General features: G+C 34.7%; 3 protein-coding genes across 3 annotated transcripts; 2 read left to right on the top strand and 1 right to left on the bottom strand.

Annotated features, from left to right (window-relative positions):
• The first annotated feature begins 383 nt into the window (after positions 1-383).
• Positions 384-2,157, top strand: LOC110713925 (protein CCC1-like). Its single transcript, XM_021892374.1, has 2 exons — positions 384-1,304; positions 1,490-2,157. Exons 1-2 carry the CDS (start codon positions 816-818, stop codon positions 1,874-1,876), a joined length of 876 nt encoding a protein of 291 aa, XP_021748066.1. The 5' UTR covers positions 384-815; the 3' UTR covers positions 1,877-2,157.
• Positions 2,158-2,234: 77 nt separating this feature from the next.
• Positions 2,235-9,118, bottom strand: LOC110713924 (fructose-bisphosphate aldolase-lysine N-methyltransferase, chloroplastic-like). Its single transcript, XM_021892373.1, has 15 exons — positions 8,958-9,118; positions 8,766-8,856; positions 8,424-8,601; positions 8,232-8,337; positions 7,906-7,988; positions 6,864-6,890; positions 6,393-6,460; positions 5,971-6,084; positions 5,048-5,128; positions 4,785-4,840; positions 4,485-4,541; positions 4,191-4,262; positions 3,811-4,056; positions 3,037-3,152; positions 2,235-2,698 (listed from the first exon to the last, which is right to left on the bottom strand). Exons 1-15 carry the CDS (start codon positions 9,009-9,011, stop codon positions 2,506-2,508), a joined length of 1,542 nt encoding a protein of 513 aa, XP_021748065.1. The 5' UTR covers positions 9,012-9,118; the 3' UTR covers positions 2,235-2,505.
• A 612-nt stretch (positions 9,119-9,730) lies between these two features.
• On the top strand, positions 9,731-15,307 carry LOC110713923 (carbamoyl-phosphate synthase large chain, chloroplastic-like). The gene is made up of 3 exons (XM_021892372.1): positions 9,731-11,240; positions 11,972-12,664; positions 13,493-15,307. The coding sequence occupies exons 1-3, from the start codon at positions 9,918-9,920 to the stop codon at positions 15,032-15,034; spliced, it is 3,558 nt and encodes a 1,185-aa protein (XP_021748064.1). The 5' UTR covers positions 9,731-9,917; the 3' UTR covers positions 15,035-15,307.
• The last annotated feature ends 4,971 nt before the right edge of the window (positions 15,308-20,278 follow it).

Raw genomic sequence — 20,278 nt, 5'->3', positions numbered from 1 at the left:
TTAGGAGTATTAAAATCGTGAGCTGTAATGTTGAAATCACCTCCAAGTGTAAGCCGATATGATGTACTGTGACCAAATTTTTTACTGTACAATCGGTTGTACTTTAGTCAGATTAGTTTTTTTGTTAACGAGCTAAACTAGAAAATGAGAAGATAAATTAGCAAAACATTAGAAGTAAGGATAGATTAGAAATTAAAAGCATATTAGCAAACTCATTGTGGTTTTATGCAAGCCAAATTTTTTAGCAACCAACATGCTAAGGTATAATTGTATAAAAGCGAAATTCTCTAAAGTAATAGATACTAAAAAGTACGTCTTAATAACAAATCATATATAGGATAGTTTTAAAAGGGCTACAAAAATCACGTATGAGTAATGTAATAGTTTTATTAGTTCATACATTGAGCACTAGACAATATAAAATTAAGTGATAACCAATTTTTTTTTCTTTTCTTTTTTGCAATAGTCAAATTAAATAAATCAATGGATTTGATTAATTTCTAAAAATAGTATGGTCTAAATTGAAAACTATCATAGTCGATAGTCGATATAATTTTATGGTAGCCATTAAAAAGTATTCCGGGTATGCATAGGTAGAAATTAGAATAAATAACAATAGTGTTACACGTATAAGCACCTCATTCTAGTTTGCATGCATGGTGACACCTATACGTTCATTTCATCACCTTTCCTCCATTATAAAACATACATACTAAATTCCAAAAGCGGCAACCATTTTCTAGCAAAGTAAAAAAAAAAATTAAAAACAATTACAAAACCAAAAAATAAACCAGTAAAAATTTCCAGAAATAAAAATGTCTGGAAAAAACAACAATAGTACTTACACTAGTATTGACAAAACCAACCTCTTAAGCCAAGAAATTGACGAAGAAAACCAAATGTTTAGAAGAAGAAGATCCGATGAAGATGGTTATGATGATGAAAGGGCCCAAAATGAAGAAAGGCCCAAGCCCAAAGGCCCAACATGGAAGGGAGAGAGTGCAAAAAGTGTTGTGTATGGAGGGTTAGATGCTATAGTCACCTGTTTTTCACTTATCTCGTCGATCTCTAGTGGTGGCAGTATGTCATCTGTCGATGTTTTGGTGTTAGGATTCGCGAATCTAGTGGCCGATGGGATTTCTATGGGGTTTGGGGATTATTTGAGTAGCTCTACTGAGAAGGAGATGGCTTCTAAAGAAAGAGATGTAACACAATGGGAGGTTGATAATCATGGTTTGTCACAAATTACGAATTTGGTTAAGCGGTATCAAGAGCTTGGTATGGATCCCCAAGATGCTAATACGGTAATTTACCAAATCTCTTCCTTTTTTCTTGATAAATTTAACGAATAAGAGCTGTTACTCTGTTAGTTGTCTGACTGTTAAATAATTAACGTAACTCTTTAATGAAATGAGCTGATACGATGACATTTTATTTAGTAAGGGCATTTTGGTCATTTAATATGAAATCGGCATAATGCATTTAACAGGTGGTAGAAATATTTTCGAAGTACAAAAATATAATGGTGGATGAGAAAATGATGGGACAAAAGGGGATAATGCCACCAGACCAAGAGGAGAAGCCATGGAAGAGTGGGTTAGTCACCTTCACTTCCTTCCTAGTATTTGGATGTGCTCCACTTCTATCATTTATCATCCTGATCCCGTTCACCAACAACGATACCATCAAGTTCATCGGCGCTTGCATACTGTCCGTCCTCGCCCTCACTCTTCTAGGACTCGCAAAGGCGAAGATCTCCGGTGGAAGTTATACGCTTTCGGCTCTTATGACTGTTTCTAATGGTGTCATTGCTGCTGCTGTTGCTTATGCCATTGGATGGAGTCTTAGAAATCTTGCTGGCCTAGAAGAGCCTTAGTTTTATATGTGAACTCTTTGAAGCTATGCTAAATTTTTTTCAACTTGTATTATATTTGGGGGAAATGAAGCTTTTTGGCTAGGCTTTTGAAAATTGCACTATAAAGTTTCAATCTTGATTCTTATGTTGTGAGATGAAAATATTTGTGCTTCTAATTATACTTCTACATATACTACACTACAATAACATTGGTCATGTGGTGTTACTTTAGGAAAATCGACTGATGAGAATTGTAGTGACGCGGCTAGTATTTAAGATTCTAACCTTGTGAATGTAGTACTGCCTTTGTTACGACATGGATTCACCTAGGACAAATATAAGCCATAAGCAAAAACAAATGTAAAAACACGAAACAAGGTAAAATGAAGCTCTTTGGATATGAATTCCAGAATTCAAGTGTAAGATTATATTGCAAGTCACTGATCTTATTGAGCAATATATTAAACTTTCTATGACAATTTTGGTTGCAAAATCCTAAATCAAATAGGCATTAAACATTATTGAACTATCAGTAAATCTATACCTCTATGCAAAATTCAATAATATAGAACATAAAGCTTACTAGATTATATGGGTGCAAATTAAAAAATTCATGCTGTTGATTTGTGTGGGATAGTCATAGAGAAGGTCTAGCACTCTTCTTCCATCAAGCATAACTGCAAAGCATGCTCGGCCTCACGTAGGAACAGTCTGGTTAGTTGCTTTTGTCCTCGTCGATAGACTATACTCGCCCACCTGTTTCTTCTCATCATCTCATCAGTCTTCTCAAGTAATTTGGAGTCGGATTCTTCTGTACCCGAGCCCTCTTCAAGATCCATTAACCTAGCACGATCAGAGTTCCAGTTAGCACATTAGACAATGCAATTCATATCTTCTTCAGATCTCAGTGTCCTCACAGCTTTGCCTCGGAATTTAAATGATTTTTGTGAGACGAAAAAAGTGCATATAAAGATAAAGATCACCTACTGGGGGCAGTGATTAGAGGAAGGGAATAATATACTTTCATGAATTCATGCCTACATGGTGATCAATAGTTAAAACCGAAGGGGAAGGGAAGGGGGAAATCGTTTTGAGCAGTTCATTTAAACTAAAAATGAGAAAGTAGGGCATAATTTTACAAAACAGCTCTCAGAATAGCATAAAAGACCATGGAAACTCACTTTGTATTCAGCAGATCAGCAAGAAGTTGCAAAGCCCCTGAATCCCCGCAAGCTTCCCATACAGCTGCTCGAACTTCAGCCTCTGATGGTACCCTCTCCCCTTCACTTCCAACAAGCTATATAACAATTAGCAAATAAGATGTTTTCCAATAAATATAGTATTAAAGGAAACAAAAAACTATCACCAAATATTTATTAAAAAAAAGGGGTGATCACTCATTCACTTGACTAGATAAACTTAGAAGAAGAATAAAACAAGCTACAGAATTTCAGAATTTCCAAAAGGAATACTCTTGTAATCAACTGAGATCTTTTTGTTAGTTAAGTAGCATTACAGACTAGAGACCATTATACTGTTTTCACAAGACAGGTCATAGGCGCAGGGTTATATATTATAAAATCTCATGATGATAGATGTCAAAAGCATGTGTGTGTGTGCGTGCGCGCGTGCGCGCGTGCGCGTACAGGCACATATACACATAGGAGCAACAGCAAAATAATGCTTGCAAACACTCAAATCCAGAATTATCAACTGACAGATAAGATCTGAAGATAACCAGAAAAGAGAGCTCAATCATTTTACTCATTGTTAGAGGAGGAAAGAATGAGATCAGGATTGTAGATGCAGGAAAATGACTAGTAAGACCTGAGGGCCTCATCACACAAGTAGAAGACCACATCACAATAGAAATGAAATGCAGAATTATTTTTATTCTAGAGAAATATTGATTCACAAACCAAGAATGTTCAAGAAAAGTGGTTGAAATACTGCACCTCTTCAAGCAAGGATTGAACATTGAAAAGCTCGTTCTCTTGCATTGCTACAGTCCGCAACGAAGTCATAAAATCCTCAGGGAAAACAAGTTGATTCACATATGAAGGGGTCTTCCGCTGGCCACTCCAACTATAATTCGGGCCCTTATTCTTGTCACATTCCTGAATGTTGCTTTCTGAGGATGAGCATGGGAAAAAACCTTGATCCAACAAGCTTTTAGGTAGCAGGCACCTTAATTCAGCTTTCTGTGAGATTAAAGCATTATTAGATATAGCATGGATACATCAGTTAACAATATATGTGAGAAGAAACATCCAAATCCATCCATCCCAAAAAAAAAAAAAAAATGAAGCAACTTGAAGAAGCACAGCCATCAGACCTGTGCTTGGAGAAGTTGTGTTTTCGAGTCTGCAAATGGATCATTTTGAAGTGCACCTGCTGGATAATGCACCTGCATGCACATTCAGTTTCATCACCATGCTAAAATCATGATCAACTTACAGGTGTAACTAAACCTATCATAGCTGAAAAAATATTTATGAAGTTGATTACAAAATGTGTTCAGTAACTCAACTAATGTATCCAAAGAAGTTTAACATAGCTATGAGATAACAGCAAAAATGTAACATCAGTGATTTACATTACAAGATAGAATGTCAGAAAAGAAAATTACCATCAGAAAATCATCTGGATTGTCTTCAATTACAAATCCATAGAGATAAAGCAGCTCCTGCACACTACTTCAATAAGCATAAATGTAGAACAAACCACATGGAGTTCCTGTTTATTTTCCAATCTTTTTGGGTGGGGTGAGGTGGGGAGGGTGGTGGGGGTGGTGCGCTATTACTTATTCCATCCTAGCATTAGGATCAAAGTAGAAAAGCCAATGCTTCTCCCTTTTTGCTACCAATGTGCAAGACTCAAACAACTATTTAGTGCATAATTGACAAGAGAGTACATAGATAAGAAGTACCTCATTTCCTTTGTTACCATAGCTGATGGTTATCTCTTTCCCAATTTCAGAATTTACTTTACATGCGAATAGGAAATTGAGAAGCATCAGATATACAAACTAAGAGTGAAAAAAGCATAATCAAGATATTCTACAACCACAATGAACAATTCAACAAACATTGAGTTTTTATCTTTTGTAGATAGTAATTAATTGTATCAACATAATTTCAGGCTGTCAAAAAAAAAAAAAAAAAACATAATTTCAGGGGAAAAAAAGTCTACCAGATAGAAGAAACATTGAGAGGGGCACTCCAGAGGTAGTCCCAGTGCTATCAACTTCCCACGTTGCTGCAGGTTTTATACCTGGAATGACAAAATCTCAAGTTAGCTGTGGATGCAAATCTTGCAATCAAGCCCATCAATTTCTAAACTATCCATTAATAAATCCTATTTGAAGATCTATGTTACGAGCTTTATTATCAAGCCATTACATGCAGAGTTGTTTCAAGATTCTCTAATTAGGTTGACCTTCTAACTCATAAGATCTTAAACCATCAGATGTGAGAAATTAAACCATTCTCGCTCCTTCCATCCACTACGTAAGCAGCCTGACATTTCCTGTAGTGTATGTCCAATCCCTCTACTGTACATCTTAGGTTAATAGCAGACAAAGAGATAAGTCATAAAAAAGTGTTCTAAATTTTTAAACAGAAAAGCTTAGTTGGATATTCGAGGCATTACATCAATAGAAGTACTAGTCATTAATCAGAGAATCTGAAAGATTAGTGAAGCTTCCTGCAATGAGAAATGCCAAGTTAGCAACAACAAATTTACACACAAGTTGGTTTGCGCAGAATTTTTTTTATCCTAGCAAGAGATTCCATCACATAATACAGGGTATAACCACAAGGAGAATGCACAATGGACTTATAAATCTGTTAATAACTATAATCACAGTAACTGCTTAAACTGGATGCTTGGACAGATCAACTAGGGCAATCTAACATCCAGCAGTTAATGGCTAAGTACACTCAATGATTAGGATGACACAGTAACTACACAAGATCACATACTACCAGTTAACAACTATCTCTGAAGAGATTGTGAAGGTAGACATGAAATAAAAGACAGCATATTGAGAAAGCAAAAGCAATAGAAGAAGTAAAGAGTAAGATTGCGTACGAAAGAGGACTGAGAATAACTACCATGGTTGCAGAAGTCGATTCCTGGAACAAGACCCTCAATGCACAGAGTCTCTCCTTCCATAGAGGCTATATTTAACCCATTAGAAATACTATCAGATGCAGGAATCTCGGATCCTACAAAAATTAATCATACAAAATTACAACCTCGTCAGAAATAATTCCCATCAAATGATAGATCAACTGACAAAATAAAGCAACCCGTTAAGCTGCAGATTTTTAAATTTTTTTTTTTTTGGTTTTCTTTAAGACAAGTTGGTAATTAGCAGATTCCTTAAAAATGGAAAGTAAGAGGTACACTATCATTTAGATGAAAAGCTTCCTCTGCCCAAGTCTCCTGTCTGATTTGTTAACCAAGGTGAGATTACATGAACTTTTGGAACCACAGCTAAATTGGGGTAAGTGACAACTGTTCCCTTCATTACCTTCAGGAAATATGTAAGTAAGAGGAAGAGGAATGTTCAAACCACGGGTCCAGAAGACAGAACTAGCCCTGCATGTGTAAACCATGCATATTATGAACTACCTATTCAACAACTAGCGTAAATATTCAAACCGTCTATTGGAAAAACTAAACATAATATATCAGAAAAATGACTACTTAGCAAGCAAGCTAAAGTCAACCCTAAGTGTTAAAGAGTATACTCCCCCATCCCTAAATTAACTTTATACTTATTTTTCACAGGTCTCCAAAACCAATTTGTGATCATTATTATGCACAGGTTATTTCCATATAAAAGTTTGTAGATTTAAAATACACATTTAAACAAATTAAACCAGATTCTACACGGTAATAATAATAATTTATTTTTTTTAAAAAGGATGTCAAAGTGTGGAGAAAATTTGACGGAGGAGTACAACAAGTTCAGGAGTAAAAAGAATACATAGTTGCGTACCATAGAAAGTCTTCAAAAGCCACCTCCCTGAAAAGAAAGACAGAAGAGATCACATGTGAGTAGCTATAAAAATTGTAAACGCTATGATGATGAACACCCATAATCATTACCAGACATGAAGGCAAAGTAAATTTTATAAAATTCACATGCTCTAATAGTCTAATTCCTATCCAATCCTAACAAAAACTATGTTAATAGCCATTAAGTTGCAAACAGGAAGTCAGCATAGTGATTAGATATAGCAAAAGTTCATAGAAAAAAAATCATAAAGCCTATTGTCAGAAAAATTCGGGGTTTGACAAACTGTATTAACAGATTTTATATTCTCATTTATGCACACAACTTTTTTGATCTGCAGATGCAGAATAATGTGCATTTCATTGTATTACAGCGAACAGGATGTATCTCTAGATTTATTAGGAGACAGAATCAGAGAGATCGAGCAAATGATACAATGTCAACCAATTCTTATGTAACAGAGCACAGCTTACCACCCCAATACCTTGTAATTTACTAGAAAAGCTATAGACATTATCCTCGTTTTTCTATCACAATACAAGATGTATTATAAACTTTAACAAACCCACAGCCTCTTTACTTCTGAACAAGGAATTTGCCAAAAAAAAGTGTCATATTTTTTTTTGGAAAATAAAATGGCATGCATGACAATTCTTGTGCAAAAGGGGTCGTAAGGGATGGAGGAGGAAGATTTATGTCAATGACTACACGGAATAATCATATTTGGACATTTGGTTCATGTTAGCCGACCCCACTTATGGAATTAAGGTTTTTATTGATTGCTTGATTGATTGATGACAATTCTTGTGCAAAAGGGACATTCCATAATTGTGTTTTGCTAATTCATCCTTTTCTTTGTTGTCCATATACAATAGTACCTACAGTTATGCAAGGTATGTCTAATGCAAAATCTATTAGATTACTAGCAAAAAAACAATGGTTCCGACTCTCCAAGATCATGGAGCCTGTTCATAAGTCGAATATCTTTTTATCTGTCAAACATGTAATAAACAGACATACCAACCTTTCTGATTGTCCATCCAAAATTAGAAGTCTCGGTACCAGATTCTTCACCTTGTCCTCAAACTTAGCCAGCAAACTCTTCTTCTGTAATGCAGCTCTTTCGTTACAATGCCAAAAGAGATGAAACTAAGGTAATACATATAAGGAGGTTCATTTGATGTTCACATACTGACATACATAGGGTGCTCATTTAAATTAAAGGGCAATGATATACGACCATAATTATGAGTAAAGACAAGATGGCTTGAACTTTGACATGCATACATATGATGAGTTTTCAGCATATATACACATAAACACCCCAAAAAACCAGCCAAATGTGCTTACTTGTGATATGCTGGCCTGATAAAGATTAGTTCCTTTCAACTCCCGAAACTCATCATCAGTAAACCAAAGTGGATTTCCAAAGGAACTAGGAATCATATCAAGGTACCTGCAAGAACAAGCCCTAAAAATCAACCTAAGGAACCATGTTAACCAAGGACCAATAACACATATAACATCAATGCCTAAACATACGGTTTCCATGTCGAATTACTACCACGGAGACGTTCAACAGTCAAGAACAATATCATCAAAAACCTATCATCCACTTCACCTTCCTCATACATTGCTCTACATGGTGGTCCCAATAAAGGGTCATCCAAAACCCTCGCAGGGGTTATTGCCAAATTAAGTGGCACAACCAAAAAAACCCCTGATGACATATTTCCAAGCAAACCAAGAACAACATGAATTAAGCAATCAAATTATGTCATATAAACCAAAATTAATCATAAAGCTGTCACCTTTTAACCAAGAATATAAAGTTGCCCAGATAAAAATTAGTTCAAACTAAGGAAGATACAATTATAAACTAACCATCAGAAACATTAGTAGTTGAAAATAGACCAAACCCTTTACTGGAATCACAGTATTTGATGTTGCAACCTCTAAACTCCACTCCATTTACCTTGAATTTTTGTGGGAAATTGGTGTTAGTTTGTCTCAACTACAATCAAATTGATGAAATTGGTATGTTAAAATTAGGAGAGAAGTAAAGAGAAAATCAACCTGAAGCCATAGGAGAAATAATTGAAGCTTAATCTCTTCTTCTTGGCTCGCCATTTTCGAATTGAGTCCTGAAATCCGAATCAAACAGAACTTGAAAGAGAGGTTGATTTGAAGGATTTTTTTACCGTACGGGGAATATTAAATTACGAAGAATTAATTGTCATTCCTTTTTGTTCATTACGGAATCAGTTCACTTTAATTCAATTCATATTTCAAGTTAACAAATTTCAGTCCAAAAAAATGGGGTTACATTATTTAGTTGCAACTGTTTCACTTTATTTAATTTTTTTATTTAATGCATCAATTGAAATTTTACACTAACTAAAAAAAAATCACAAAGTTTTACGTGTGGATGAGGTTACTTGGTCAGAAATCAATCAGTCAAATAAGGTTACTCGGCAGGTCAGAAATTACTCATTTAGGGGTTACTTATTTGGTTAAGATTTTAATGTTATTTGGTTATAAATAAAAAGGTGTACAAATATAAGAAAAAAAAAATAGAAATAAGAGAATGGGACAATGGATGGAATTTAAAATTTTATCTTTTAAAAATTATATAAAACCGGCATCTCATGAGTCGAATATCACAATTTTAATGGATAATTGATTAGATTAAACCCTAAATGATGTAACTCAACTTAAATCAAATCTTGTTTACATAATCAATTATGCCACAATGTCGGTATGACGCACATACTCGTAATATTTAGGAAGGGCCGCATCAGCAAGTGTGAAGTGATTGATTGAATGTGTGAGTGAGTTTTCCCAAAATTTAACCTTAACATTTTCATCTTGGTCAGTTGCCTCAGTAAGACCACCTCAAAAACCCTGCTTTTCTCTCAAAACCCTCTTCCTCTCTCTTCACCAACGGCCTCCTTCTTCCCTCACTCACTCCATCAATACTCTTAAACCCCATTTTCTCTCTCCTCCTCAATTCAATTCATTTCATCATCTCCAATAATGACTTACTGTATTCATCAAATTCCTGAAAATTTCATATCACCTTCACTCCCTAAACCCAGAAATCCCTCTTTACCCAAATCAATTTCTTCCCACTCCACCCTTTTCCACTCCAAGAACACCCTCTCTTCTTCCCTAAACTTGCGCCTCGCACGGCCATGGAGTTTCAGGACACGGGCAACTTCTTCAACTATCAAGGGTCAAGCAGAAAATGGTGCTAATAAAACCCCACAAAAAGTTGTGCAGAAAACTGGGAAAAGAACTGATTTGAAGAAGATTATGATTCTGGGTGCTGGCCCAATTGTGATTGGACAAGCTTGTGAATTCGATTACTCGGGTACTCAAGCTTGTAAGGCGTTGAAGGAAGAAGGGTATGAAGTTGTTCTGGTAAATTCTAACCCTGCTACTATTATGACTGATCCTGATTTGGCTGATAGAACTTATATTACCCCATTAACCCCTGATTTAGTTGAACAAATTTTGGAGAAAGAAAGGCCTGATGCATTGCTTCCTACTATGGGGGGACAAACTGCTTTGAATTTGGCTGTTGCATTGGCTGAAAATGGGGCTTTAGATAGGTATGGGGTTGAGTTAATCGGGGCGAAATTAGATGCTATTAAGAAGGCTGAGGATAGGGAGTTGTTTAGGGAGGCTATGAAGAATATCGGTGTAAAGACACCGCCTTCTGGGATTGGGAATACTGTTGATGAGTGTTTTCAGATTGCTAGTGAGATTGGGGAGTTTCCCTTGATTATTCGGCCTGCGTTTACATTGGGAGGGACCGGAGGAGGGATTGCTTATAATAGGGAGGAGTTTGAGACGATTTGTAAGTCGGGTTTGGCTGCTAGCTTGACCTCTCAGGTGTTGGTGGAGAAGTCATTGTTGGGGTGGAAAGAGTATGAGTTAGAGGTTATGAGGGATTTGGCTGACAATGTGGTTATTATTTGTTCAATTGAGAATATTGATCCTATGGGAGTGCATACTGGTGATTCGATTACGGTTGCTCCTGCTCAGACCTTGACTGATAAGGAGTACCAAAGGTTTAGGGATTACTCTATTGCTATTATTAGAGAGATTGGAGTTGAATGTGGTGGTTCAAATGTTCAGTTTGCGGTTAATCCTGCTGATGGGGAAGTAATGGTTATTGAGATGAATCCTAGGGTGTCAAGGTCATCTGCACTTGCTTCTAAAGCTACTGGTTTTCCGATTGCAAAGATGGCTGCCAAGTTGTCAGTTGGTTATTCTCTGGATCAGATTCCAAATGACATTACAAGAAAAACTCCTGCTAGTTTTGAGCCTTCTATTGATTATGTGGTGACAAAGGTCAGTATTATTCTATTGGTTCTGTTAGTCTTTTACAATTTCTGCACAACCCCCTCTCCCCTTTCTCCTGGATATCTGAATATAGTGTAATTAGGTATTTCTGACTTTCTGGTAAGTTAGTTGCTTTGTGGAATATTGGCTTATAAAATACCTGTAGTATGCTGTAGGTAGTGAATGTTGGCTGCTAGGTGCCTAGGTGAAGGAAAAGAGATATTGTTAAGGCTCCTCATTTGAGAGGAAGATGATTTATTATTTATGTTTAGATGCAAGACATAAGAGATGTACATTATACATTATACATAAGTTAATGATTTTCACTTTAAAAAATCCATTGTGAAATTGTTGTTACTCTTCTCTGGTAGCTGTTATGTCCATAAATGGAAGCAGTGATCACTGAATGATCTAGCCTCTAATATGCTGCCGAAAGAACTTTTGGAAGTTTTGTTGTAGAGCTCAAATGTATTCTCACTATGAATTTGGAGGCACCCTTGACCACTTGGGAAATGCTAAATATAGCTAGACATCTGCTAGACATGACTGCAACTTCTAGGAGTTGCTGGATAAGCAGAAATTTTAGAGTTAGTGTCCTGTAGCTGATCTGTTTGCATAGCATTTTATTATCTGTGTGTTGCTCATATAAATTTTATCAATATCTCTTTCTTATTACTGTCATGGTTAGTACCAGTGGATTTACACATCTCATTTTATTTTCATGTTATACACTCGTGCAGATTCCTCGATTTGCATTTGAGAAATTCCCTGGTTCTCAGCCAATTCTCACCACTCAGATGAAGTCTGTTGGTGAGGCCATGGCCTTAGGTCGCACATTCCAGGAGTCTTTCCAAAAGGCAGTGAGATCTCTTGAACTTGGCTACTCAGGGTGGGGATGTGGCAAGATAAAGGAGTTGGATTGGGATTGGGAGCAGCTGAAATACAACCTCCGTGTTCCAAACCCTGATCGCATCCATGCTATCTATGCTGTGATGAAGAAAGGCATGAAAATTGATGAAATTCATGAACTGAGTTTTGTAGATAAATGGTTTCTCACACAACTCAAAGAATTAGTTGATACTGAGCAATATCTTCTATCTCAAAAACTGTCTGACCTCACAAAGGATGACTTCTATGAGATAAAGAAAAGAGGTTTTAGTGACAAACAAATTGCCTTTGCAACTAAATCGACAGAGAAAGAGGTCCGTTCTACAAGGTTGTCATTTGGTGTTACCCCAGCTTATAAGCGAGTTGATACATGTGCTGCTGAATTTGAGGCTAATACTCCATACATGTATTCGTCTTATGATTTTGAGTGTGAATCATCTACTACTCAAAAGAAAAAGGTGTTGATCCTTGGTGGTGGGCCAAATCGTATAGGCCAAGGAATTGAATTTGACTACTGCTGCTGCCATACTTCATTTGCCCTTCAGGTTTGTAGTTGAGCTAAAACTTTCTGCTAATGTAGCTTGTGACATCTTTATTTGTTTATTTATTGTATTGCTTGTATGTGGTGTTTGCATACTTTTGGACATTATATATTGCAAATTATTCTGTAATAACCTTCGGATGCTTGAGAATTGTTGGAAACAAATGGTGCTTTGTCTAGTCCTTTATGTTTACATTTTGTAATTGTGTCAAAACTCAAAACCTAAATTACCTGTTCAATAATTTGTTTAATTGTTTTTTTTTTCCCTTTTGGGACATGCAAGAAAAAAGAACTGTGCCTTTAATGTTAAAGATATTGGTTAGCATGTGCTTTGTGCTGCCCATTGTGATGATATTAGTCAATGGTTTTGTTGTAATAATAAAATACTCCTTGTTAGTCAATGATTTATTTGGAAAGTTTTGAATTATTAAAATGAATGATGGCAATATTTTTCCCGCGTTTTTACATGTTTGAAAAGCATTCAGCATACCTCTTGGTATGGAATATTATTTTTTCAGCACCATATCATACATGTACACTAAAAAGTAAATATTCCTTCGCTGACATTTGTGCCAAGTATCCCTCTTATTAAAAAGCTTTATACTCGTGTTAGCATAATTAATTCTAATTCTCGTGATATAATAATGCCTTTTAACTAACAACCATTGGTCCTATACACTGTTGACTCTTTTAAGTGCTAACATTGATTTTATTAAAAAAATAATTACTTTTTTTTTAGGCTCTCATTCTTCTGTCAAATTTCTTGAAATAGTGGTTTTACATCTTTGTATTAAATGGTTTAGTGGTTAACTTGTTTTCGTTTCTCTTGCAGAATGCTGGGTATGAGACCATCATGATGAACTCAAACCCTGAGACTGTATCCACAGATTATGACACAAGTGACCGACTGTATTTTGAACCTCTTACAGTCGAAGATGTTCTCAACATCATTGACCTTGAACGACCTGATGGCATTATTGTGCAGTTTGGTGGTCAAACTCCCTTGAAACTTGCACTACCTATTCAACAATATTTGGATGAGAACAAGCTTAAAAGTGCTAGTGGGGCAGGCCTAGTTCGTATTTGGGGAACATCGCCCGATGACATTGATGCAGCGGAAGATAGAAAAAGGTTCAACGCTATTTTAGATGAGTTGAAGATTGAGCAGCCGAAGGGGGGTATTGCAAAGAGTGAAGCTGATGCTCTCAAAATTACAGCTGATATTGGTTACCCTGTTGTTGTGAGGCCTTCCTACGTCCTTGGGGGTAGGGCTATGGAAATAGTATATAATGACGAAAAATTGATGACTTATCTTGAAAATGCTGTTGAGGTGGATCCAGAGCGACCTGTTCTCATTGACAAGTATCTCATTGATGCAGTTGAAATAGATGTCGACTGTTTAGCTGATTCATATGGTAATGTGGTAATTGGTGGGATTATGGAGCACATCGAGCAAGCTGGGGTGCATTCTGGTGATTCAGCTTGTTTTCTCCCCACCAAAACTATTTCATCTTCGTGCTTGGAGACCATTAGGACTTGGACAATGAAATTGGCAAAGAGATTGAATGTTTGTGGCCTCATGAATTGTCAATATGCCATCACAACATCAGGGGACGTTTTCTTGCTCGAGGCTAACCCCCGTGCATCACGTACGGTCCCATTTGTATCCAAGGCAATTGGCCACCCCTTAGCTAAATATGCTTGTTTGGTCATGTCTGGGATGTCTCTTGAAGATCTCAATTTCACCAAAGAGTTTATCCCAAAACATGTGTCTGTGAAGGAAGCAGTCCTCCCATTTGAGAAGTTCTCTGGTTGTGACGTGTTGTTGGGCCCTGAGATGCGAAGTACTGGTGAAGTTATGGGTATTGCCTATGACTTCTCGCTCTCCTTTGCTTTGGCCCAAATTGCTGCCGGACAGAAACTGCCATTTTCTGGCACAGTGTTCCTGAGTTTGAATGATTTGACGAAATCTCACCTTCCAGCTATCGCCCGTGGCTTTTTAGACCTTGGGTTCAACCTTATCGCTACTTCAGGAACAGCTCGTATTTTGGAATTAGAAGGCATACCAGTTGAGCGAGTTTTGAAGATGCATGAAGGGAGACCTCATGCTGGGGATATGGTTGCAAATGGGCAGATCAATTTGATGGTGATTACTAGCTCAGGTGATGATCTTGATCAGATTGATGGGCGTGCTCTGAGGAGAATGGCTCTAGCTTACAAGGTTCCAATCGTAACAACTGTTGCTGGTGCTCTAGTGACAGCAGAGGCAATTAAGAGCTTGAAATCTAGCCCTGTGAAAATGTATGCTCTTCAGGACTTCTTCCAAGACAAGGCAGAAACTGGTGCATCTAAGAAATTGCAGTCTGTATCTTAAGCTTCATAAGTTATTATTTGCACGATCGAGGTAGGTAATAATTCCAGCTTCTCTATTGCAGTTGTCAAACTTGGACAAGTTTAGATCAATTATCATTTTCTAAGTTTTATCACTTTATGTTGGATGTTTTTGTATCATAGATTGATGGTTGTAACATTAGTGATTAAATTTTTGGATATGCGTTGTCAATGAATGCCCCAAAGTAATTCGGGGCTATTAACCTGTAATCGAGATACAAAATTTTGATTACCACTTCAGTTTGCCAATCATAAATCCTTCTGATCTCTATATTTGTGGCAAAACAATCAAATCTATGGTTACATTTTTTATCATTGAACCAGGTTCTTGCTACTCTTTCGGAGTACTCCATACTTCCTTACTTCGTAGTCCTGCATATCGACATACTACAGATCTATCTGAGATCGATGAGGAGTCTTAGAAAGATAGTTGGAAATGCATTGTGTTGTGTGGATATATATTGAAAGTAAATACCATGAATTGGCTTTGATTAACCTATGATATCATATACTTGACCCAAAAAAAGTCTTAAAAACACTCAGCTGTTAGAAAGATGGTGTATACTGGACACGCAGGACAGCACCCATAAAACATATCTTGTCCAAAACTATGTCAGTTAGAAAGTGATTAGTGTCTATTACCCTGTAAATTGTACTCCATTTGTCGCAAAACTAGTCTGTTGGTATACTATTTTGGGATATACGGAATGGAGGGAGATTCTTAAGCAAGGGGAATTCTAGTGAAACTAATCACAAGTTATGGTAAATTCTCATTCATTATGGAGTACTGTACGATTTTGAACTATGTAACTACTCCACTTATCAATAAAATCGAAAAACATTTAGAAACAAAGAGAGTAGTATATTGGACAATAAAAATAATTACACATCGAGTAAAAAGTTGCTTCGCTTGGTCTAGCCATAAACATTTTATCAGAGGGTTTAATAACCTTGTAATTGGATATCTCACTTTCAATAACACCCGTTAATTACTTTTTGTTGTTGTGTAATCAAACATTGTCAAATGGAAGTCTATATTTAATTGATCATTAAGGAGAATCTTACAGGGTATATGAAGAGCATATACTCTTGTTACCCAACTTTTTAAGGTGAAAAGGTTTACATTTATAAAGGTTAATTTCGTTATCACACTAAACACACACTAAATATCTAGTTATCTACTATTAGGTAGGAGGAAGTAAAGTAATTAGCCGATTTGTCGGCTTCTAATTCGACATTAATCCAAGTGCTCCATTTTATAAGACATAATTAGAATCTAATTAAATTTCACCATCTCATACATGTAATATATAGATTTAACATAAAGTGACAAAAAAACAATAGAACAGTTGAGTTGATTAGTTTTGTAAACCTGATATAATTAAGATTAAGACTTTGATTAAAAGAATAATGTGGATATGCATGAAATTGGCAAGTTAAAAGTAGTGGATGATGATCTTTCCTGATGTGGGTTGCGCACTTTATGTATAATTGGTCTTGTATGGACCCAGTCTACAATAAATTATTGTAGACCCAAAATTTGACACTTTCAAATAATATAATCATATTCTGGATGATATAATTATCTTTTTGTGAGTCATATTTTGATCTCATATTAAACCATTTAATGAGATTATATAATTATTTTTAGGATGATAAAATTTAAAAATCATCTTTTGAATGATGTAATTTACTATTTGATACTTTTTATAATGATAAATTCACTTTTTGAGTGATACATTTACATAATAGTTTCAAGATGATATAATCACTTTTGTAATAATATAATCACATTTCATATGATATAATCACATTCGTATGGTATACCAGAAGGTTGGATCTACAATAAGTTATTGTAGAACGGGTCTATTCTAGTCTTAATACTTTATGTATTATAAATATATGCTAATTTTGGTCATTCGAAGCTATTAAAATATTCAAAAAGCAGATATCAAATAATAGTACAAATAACTGCTCTTTTGGATGATTTTATGGTCTTCTTTTTTTAAGGATAAAATCTTTAATTTTTTTTTTCATTAGTTGTCATTTTATATTATGATCTGATGAAGGATATTATTTGTGGGGGAGATGAAGAAAATGACAGTTTTTTTTAAGCTAAGTTACAACATAAATTACTATGTTTATTTTCTTCTTTTTGATTTTATGAATTAATTCAAGTGTAAATATGTCAAAACCTTGGAAGTATTAAAGAGATGATAATTCAAACAACATTTTATATAATATAGCATTTGTTTTTTTATGTCTAGTATGTGTAAATCATTCAAGTTTCTTCGAGCACTCTTTTTGTCTGAGACTAATAATTTTGTTCATAATGTACTTTAAACAAATAATGTGACTTTGTGTATGTGAATCTCAATATTATTTTGACGATTCTAATCATGCACGTCTCCTTTTATTAAGTTACATCTAGAAAATGAAAACATTGAATAGTACGTGTTATACGAATAATTTAAAATTATGACATGACTAGCTGTCTTGCAATATTCTTGACGACTCTCATATTTGTCTTCACGGGAGATTTTATACATCCAAACACAAAACAGATCTTTAATCCTAAACTAAACATGATACAAGAGCAAATAGTCCTTCACAATCTTTAAAGTGTCCACATATATTAATCGAATCTCATGAATTCACCCCTTGTACTACTTTGAAATAACTGAAAAATGTTCTTCCAAACAATATAAGGATAAAGTGTCCACATTGTGACACAAAAAACACCTCATTGTGTGGCAACTGGCTAAAAAATAAGAATAAAATCCATGAGAATATATTAAAACCATATGCATGCATGCATGCATGCCTTGTTTGTATTTATTTATGATGTGGTTTACTGTATTCAACAAAACATAGCAAGTTTAAGAACAAAGTATCTAGTGTCATTTTCCTCATTTGTGAGGGTAGTAGCCTTGTGTTTTAGTTAGTGGCTTGGTGATTCTCTTACATAAAGGCCTTAGTCACATTTAAAAGGCTTTTCAAGTCACCAAAGGTCATCTTTCTACGTAGCTGAGTCGACTGGAGGTTTACGAGTTTTATTAATATCTAAATTCATCTTGCAAAATTTATTTAAATTATGTAAGTGCTCTCTTTATTCTTCATATTTAATTGATGTCAAGCTTTTATAATTAACTAAGTTGTTAATTACAATATTTCAAGCTTTTATAATTAACTTAAGTTGTTAATTACAACATTTGAAATGTTGTAATTACTTTTTCTCTGTTCTTTTATTTAAAGGAATTATAAATTTAAATAATTTTTTTATCTAAGTGCATTTTTTGTCGAGTAACTCGGTAACTAGGTTAGAGTTATGAGTTAAAATCTAAACAATTAGGAATGTTTATTGAGTAGGCAACAAAAGATTTAATTTGTTTACTGAGTAGGCAACAAAAGGCCAAAAATAGGAGTGGTCTTTATAGCCACACAAAATAAGGCCAAAAATAGGAGTGTTCTTTAAAACATAACTTCTATGTACCTGTTGTCAAAAAAAAAAAAAAAAAAAAAACTTCTATGTACTTTATATGGGCTTATTTGAACTAACTTGAACTTATTATTTTAGTTGTAATTGAGCTTAATTAGATAACTCTAATTATCATAACTTATATTTGGTGGAACACTGTAACTACGTTATTGAACTTATTTTAAAGTAAAAGTTATAACGTGAACATAATACGACCTAATTAATTTACTTGAGGACGATTTGCCGCGACGGTGATTACCCTAAACAGTATATGCTGTTGGAATAGTAAACTAGGATTCTAAGAATATTATGATGCCCTAAACATAAAGAGTGACCCTAAAACAATCACGAGGCAATAACAATTAACAACCATGAACATAGGCAAAGGGGATCCCTTGGAGTCTGGAGTCTGAGCCATGAAAATAAGCCACGTATAAAGGATCTAACCCGAATATGCTGTTAGATTCTGGTGGTCCATGTCACGAATCTCTTGGCTTCCTTAGATCCATCATATCTTATTACTTATTTTACATACTACTATTACATATTATTAACTAATCCGATTGAGTGATTGACAAGCTTAGCAATTAGCTAGAAAACGATTGTTTAGTGTCTTTTAACGGGGAATACAACAAAATTACCTAACATGGAATTAATGAAAATTCGAGTGAGAATATGTGTGGACATATGTTTTACATGTTTAAAATAGTACGAGCATATTAAGTAGCATATGCTTGTATACGACGAGTGTATTATAAACTTGTAGTATATAAATTGACCGAGTTGTCTGTGAAGTCATGGTCGCGGGTACTCTGAATTTACGCAACCAAGTGATATGGTGTTTAATGACTAATTAACAAAACTTTTTACGTTATACAAATGGAGAGTACTCGATCGAGTAAACAACAAGAGAGAAGAAGAAAAAAAAAAATTAACAACTTACCAGTGGTTGATGCCAACAAAATTCACACATATAATGATGTTACAATGTCAAATCCCCCTATCTTTATTTCGTAAGCAAAACCATATCTAATTTTAGTAAAATTAGTATACTACGTACAATTAGAAAAATGCAGGTTGTAAATCGAGATATTCTAGACATTTATAACAACTCTTATACCTATAAAAAATTATCAATTGAAGATGAATCGACAAAACCATATTGTCAAAATCCAATTGCTATTTTTCTGTTATTATTTATCACGTTGTGCTAATTCCTCACATTAAGTAGTATTATACTCTTCCCCTAAAAAACAAAAAAAAAAAAAAAAAAAAAAAAAAATTACTTAATTTGGGAAGTAAGATACTAAATATACATATACTTGTATATTTTATCACGTAAACTCTAATTGAAAAATGAAAATATAGCACGAAGTAAATGTTAAATATAATTTTCCTCAAAAAAAAAAAAAAATAATAAATAAAAAAAAATAAAGAGAGAGAGAGAAGAGATTAGTCCTTCTTTTTGCTTTGCCTTTCCATTTCACAATTCTCGTGGGTTATAGGAGCAAATCAATACATTCAAAAAAGTTAATACTACGTATATTTAAAAAATTTAGGGCACCATTATTTTTTTTTCAAAAAGTTAGAAGGGCACCATCATAAGAGCACCATTTAAAAAAAAAAGTTATATAGTTGGATAAAACTATAAAAGTAATCCCAAAATGATACTCTCTATTTTTATTCATACATAGCATATGTAATTTTAATATATAGTCACTAGCCTTTTTATTACATATTTTAATATAC

Source organism: Chenopodium quinoa, unplaced genomic scaffold (assembly GCF_001683475.1).
Source record: "Chenopodium quinoa cultivar QQ74 unplaced genomic scaffold, ASM168347v1, whole genome shotgun sequence".
Taxonomy (NCBI): domain Eukaryota; kingdom Viridiplantae; phylum Streptophyta; class Magnoliopsida; order Caryophyllales; family Amaranthaceae; genus Chenopodium; species Chenopodium quinoa.
Note: the sequence above shows the minus strand (reverse complement) of the source record. Positions and strands in the feature narration are given on the sequence as shown.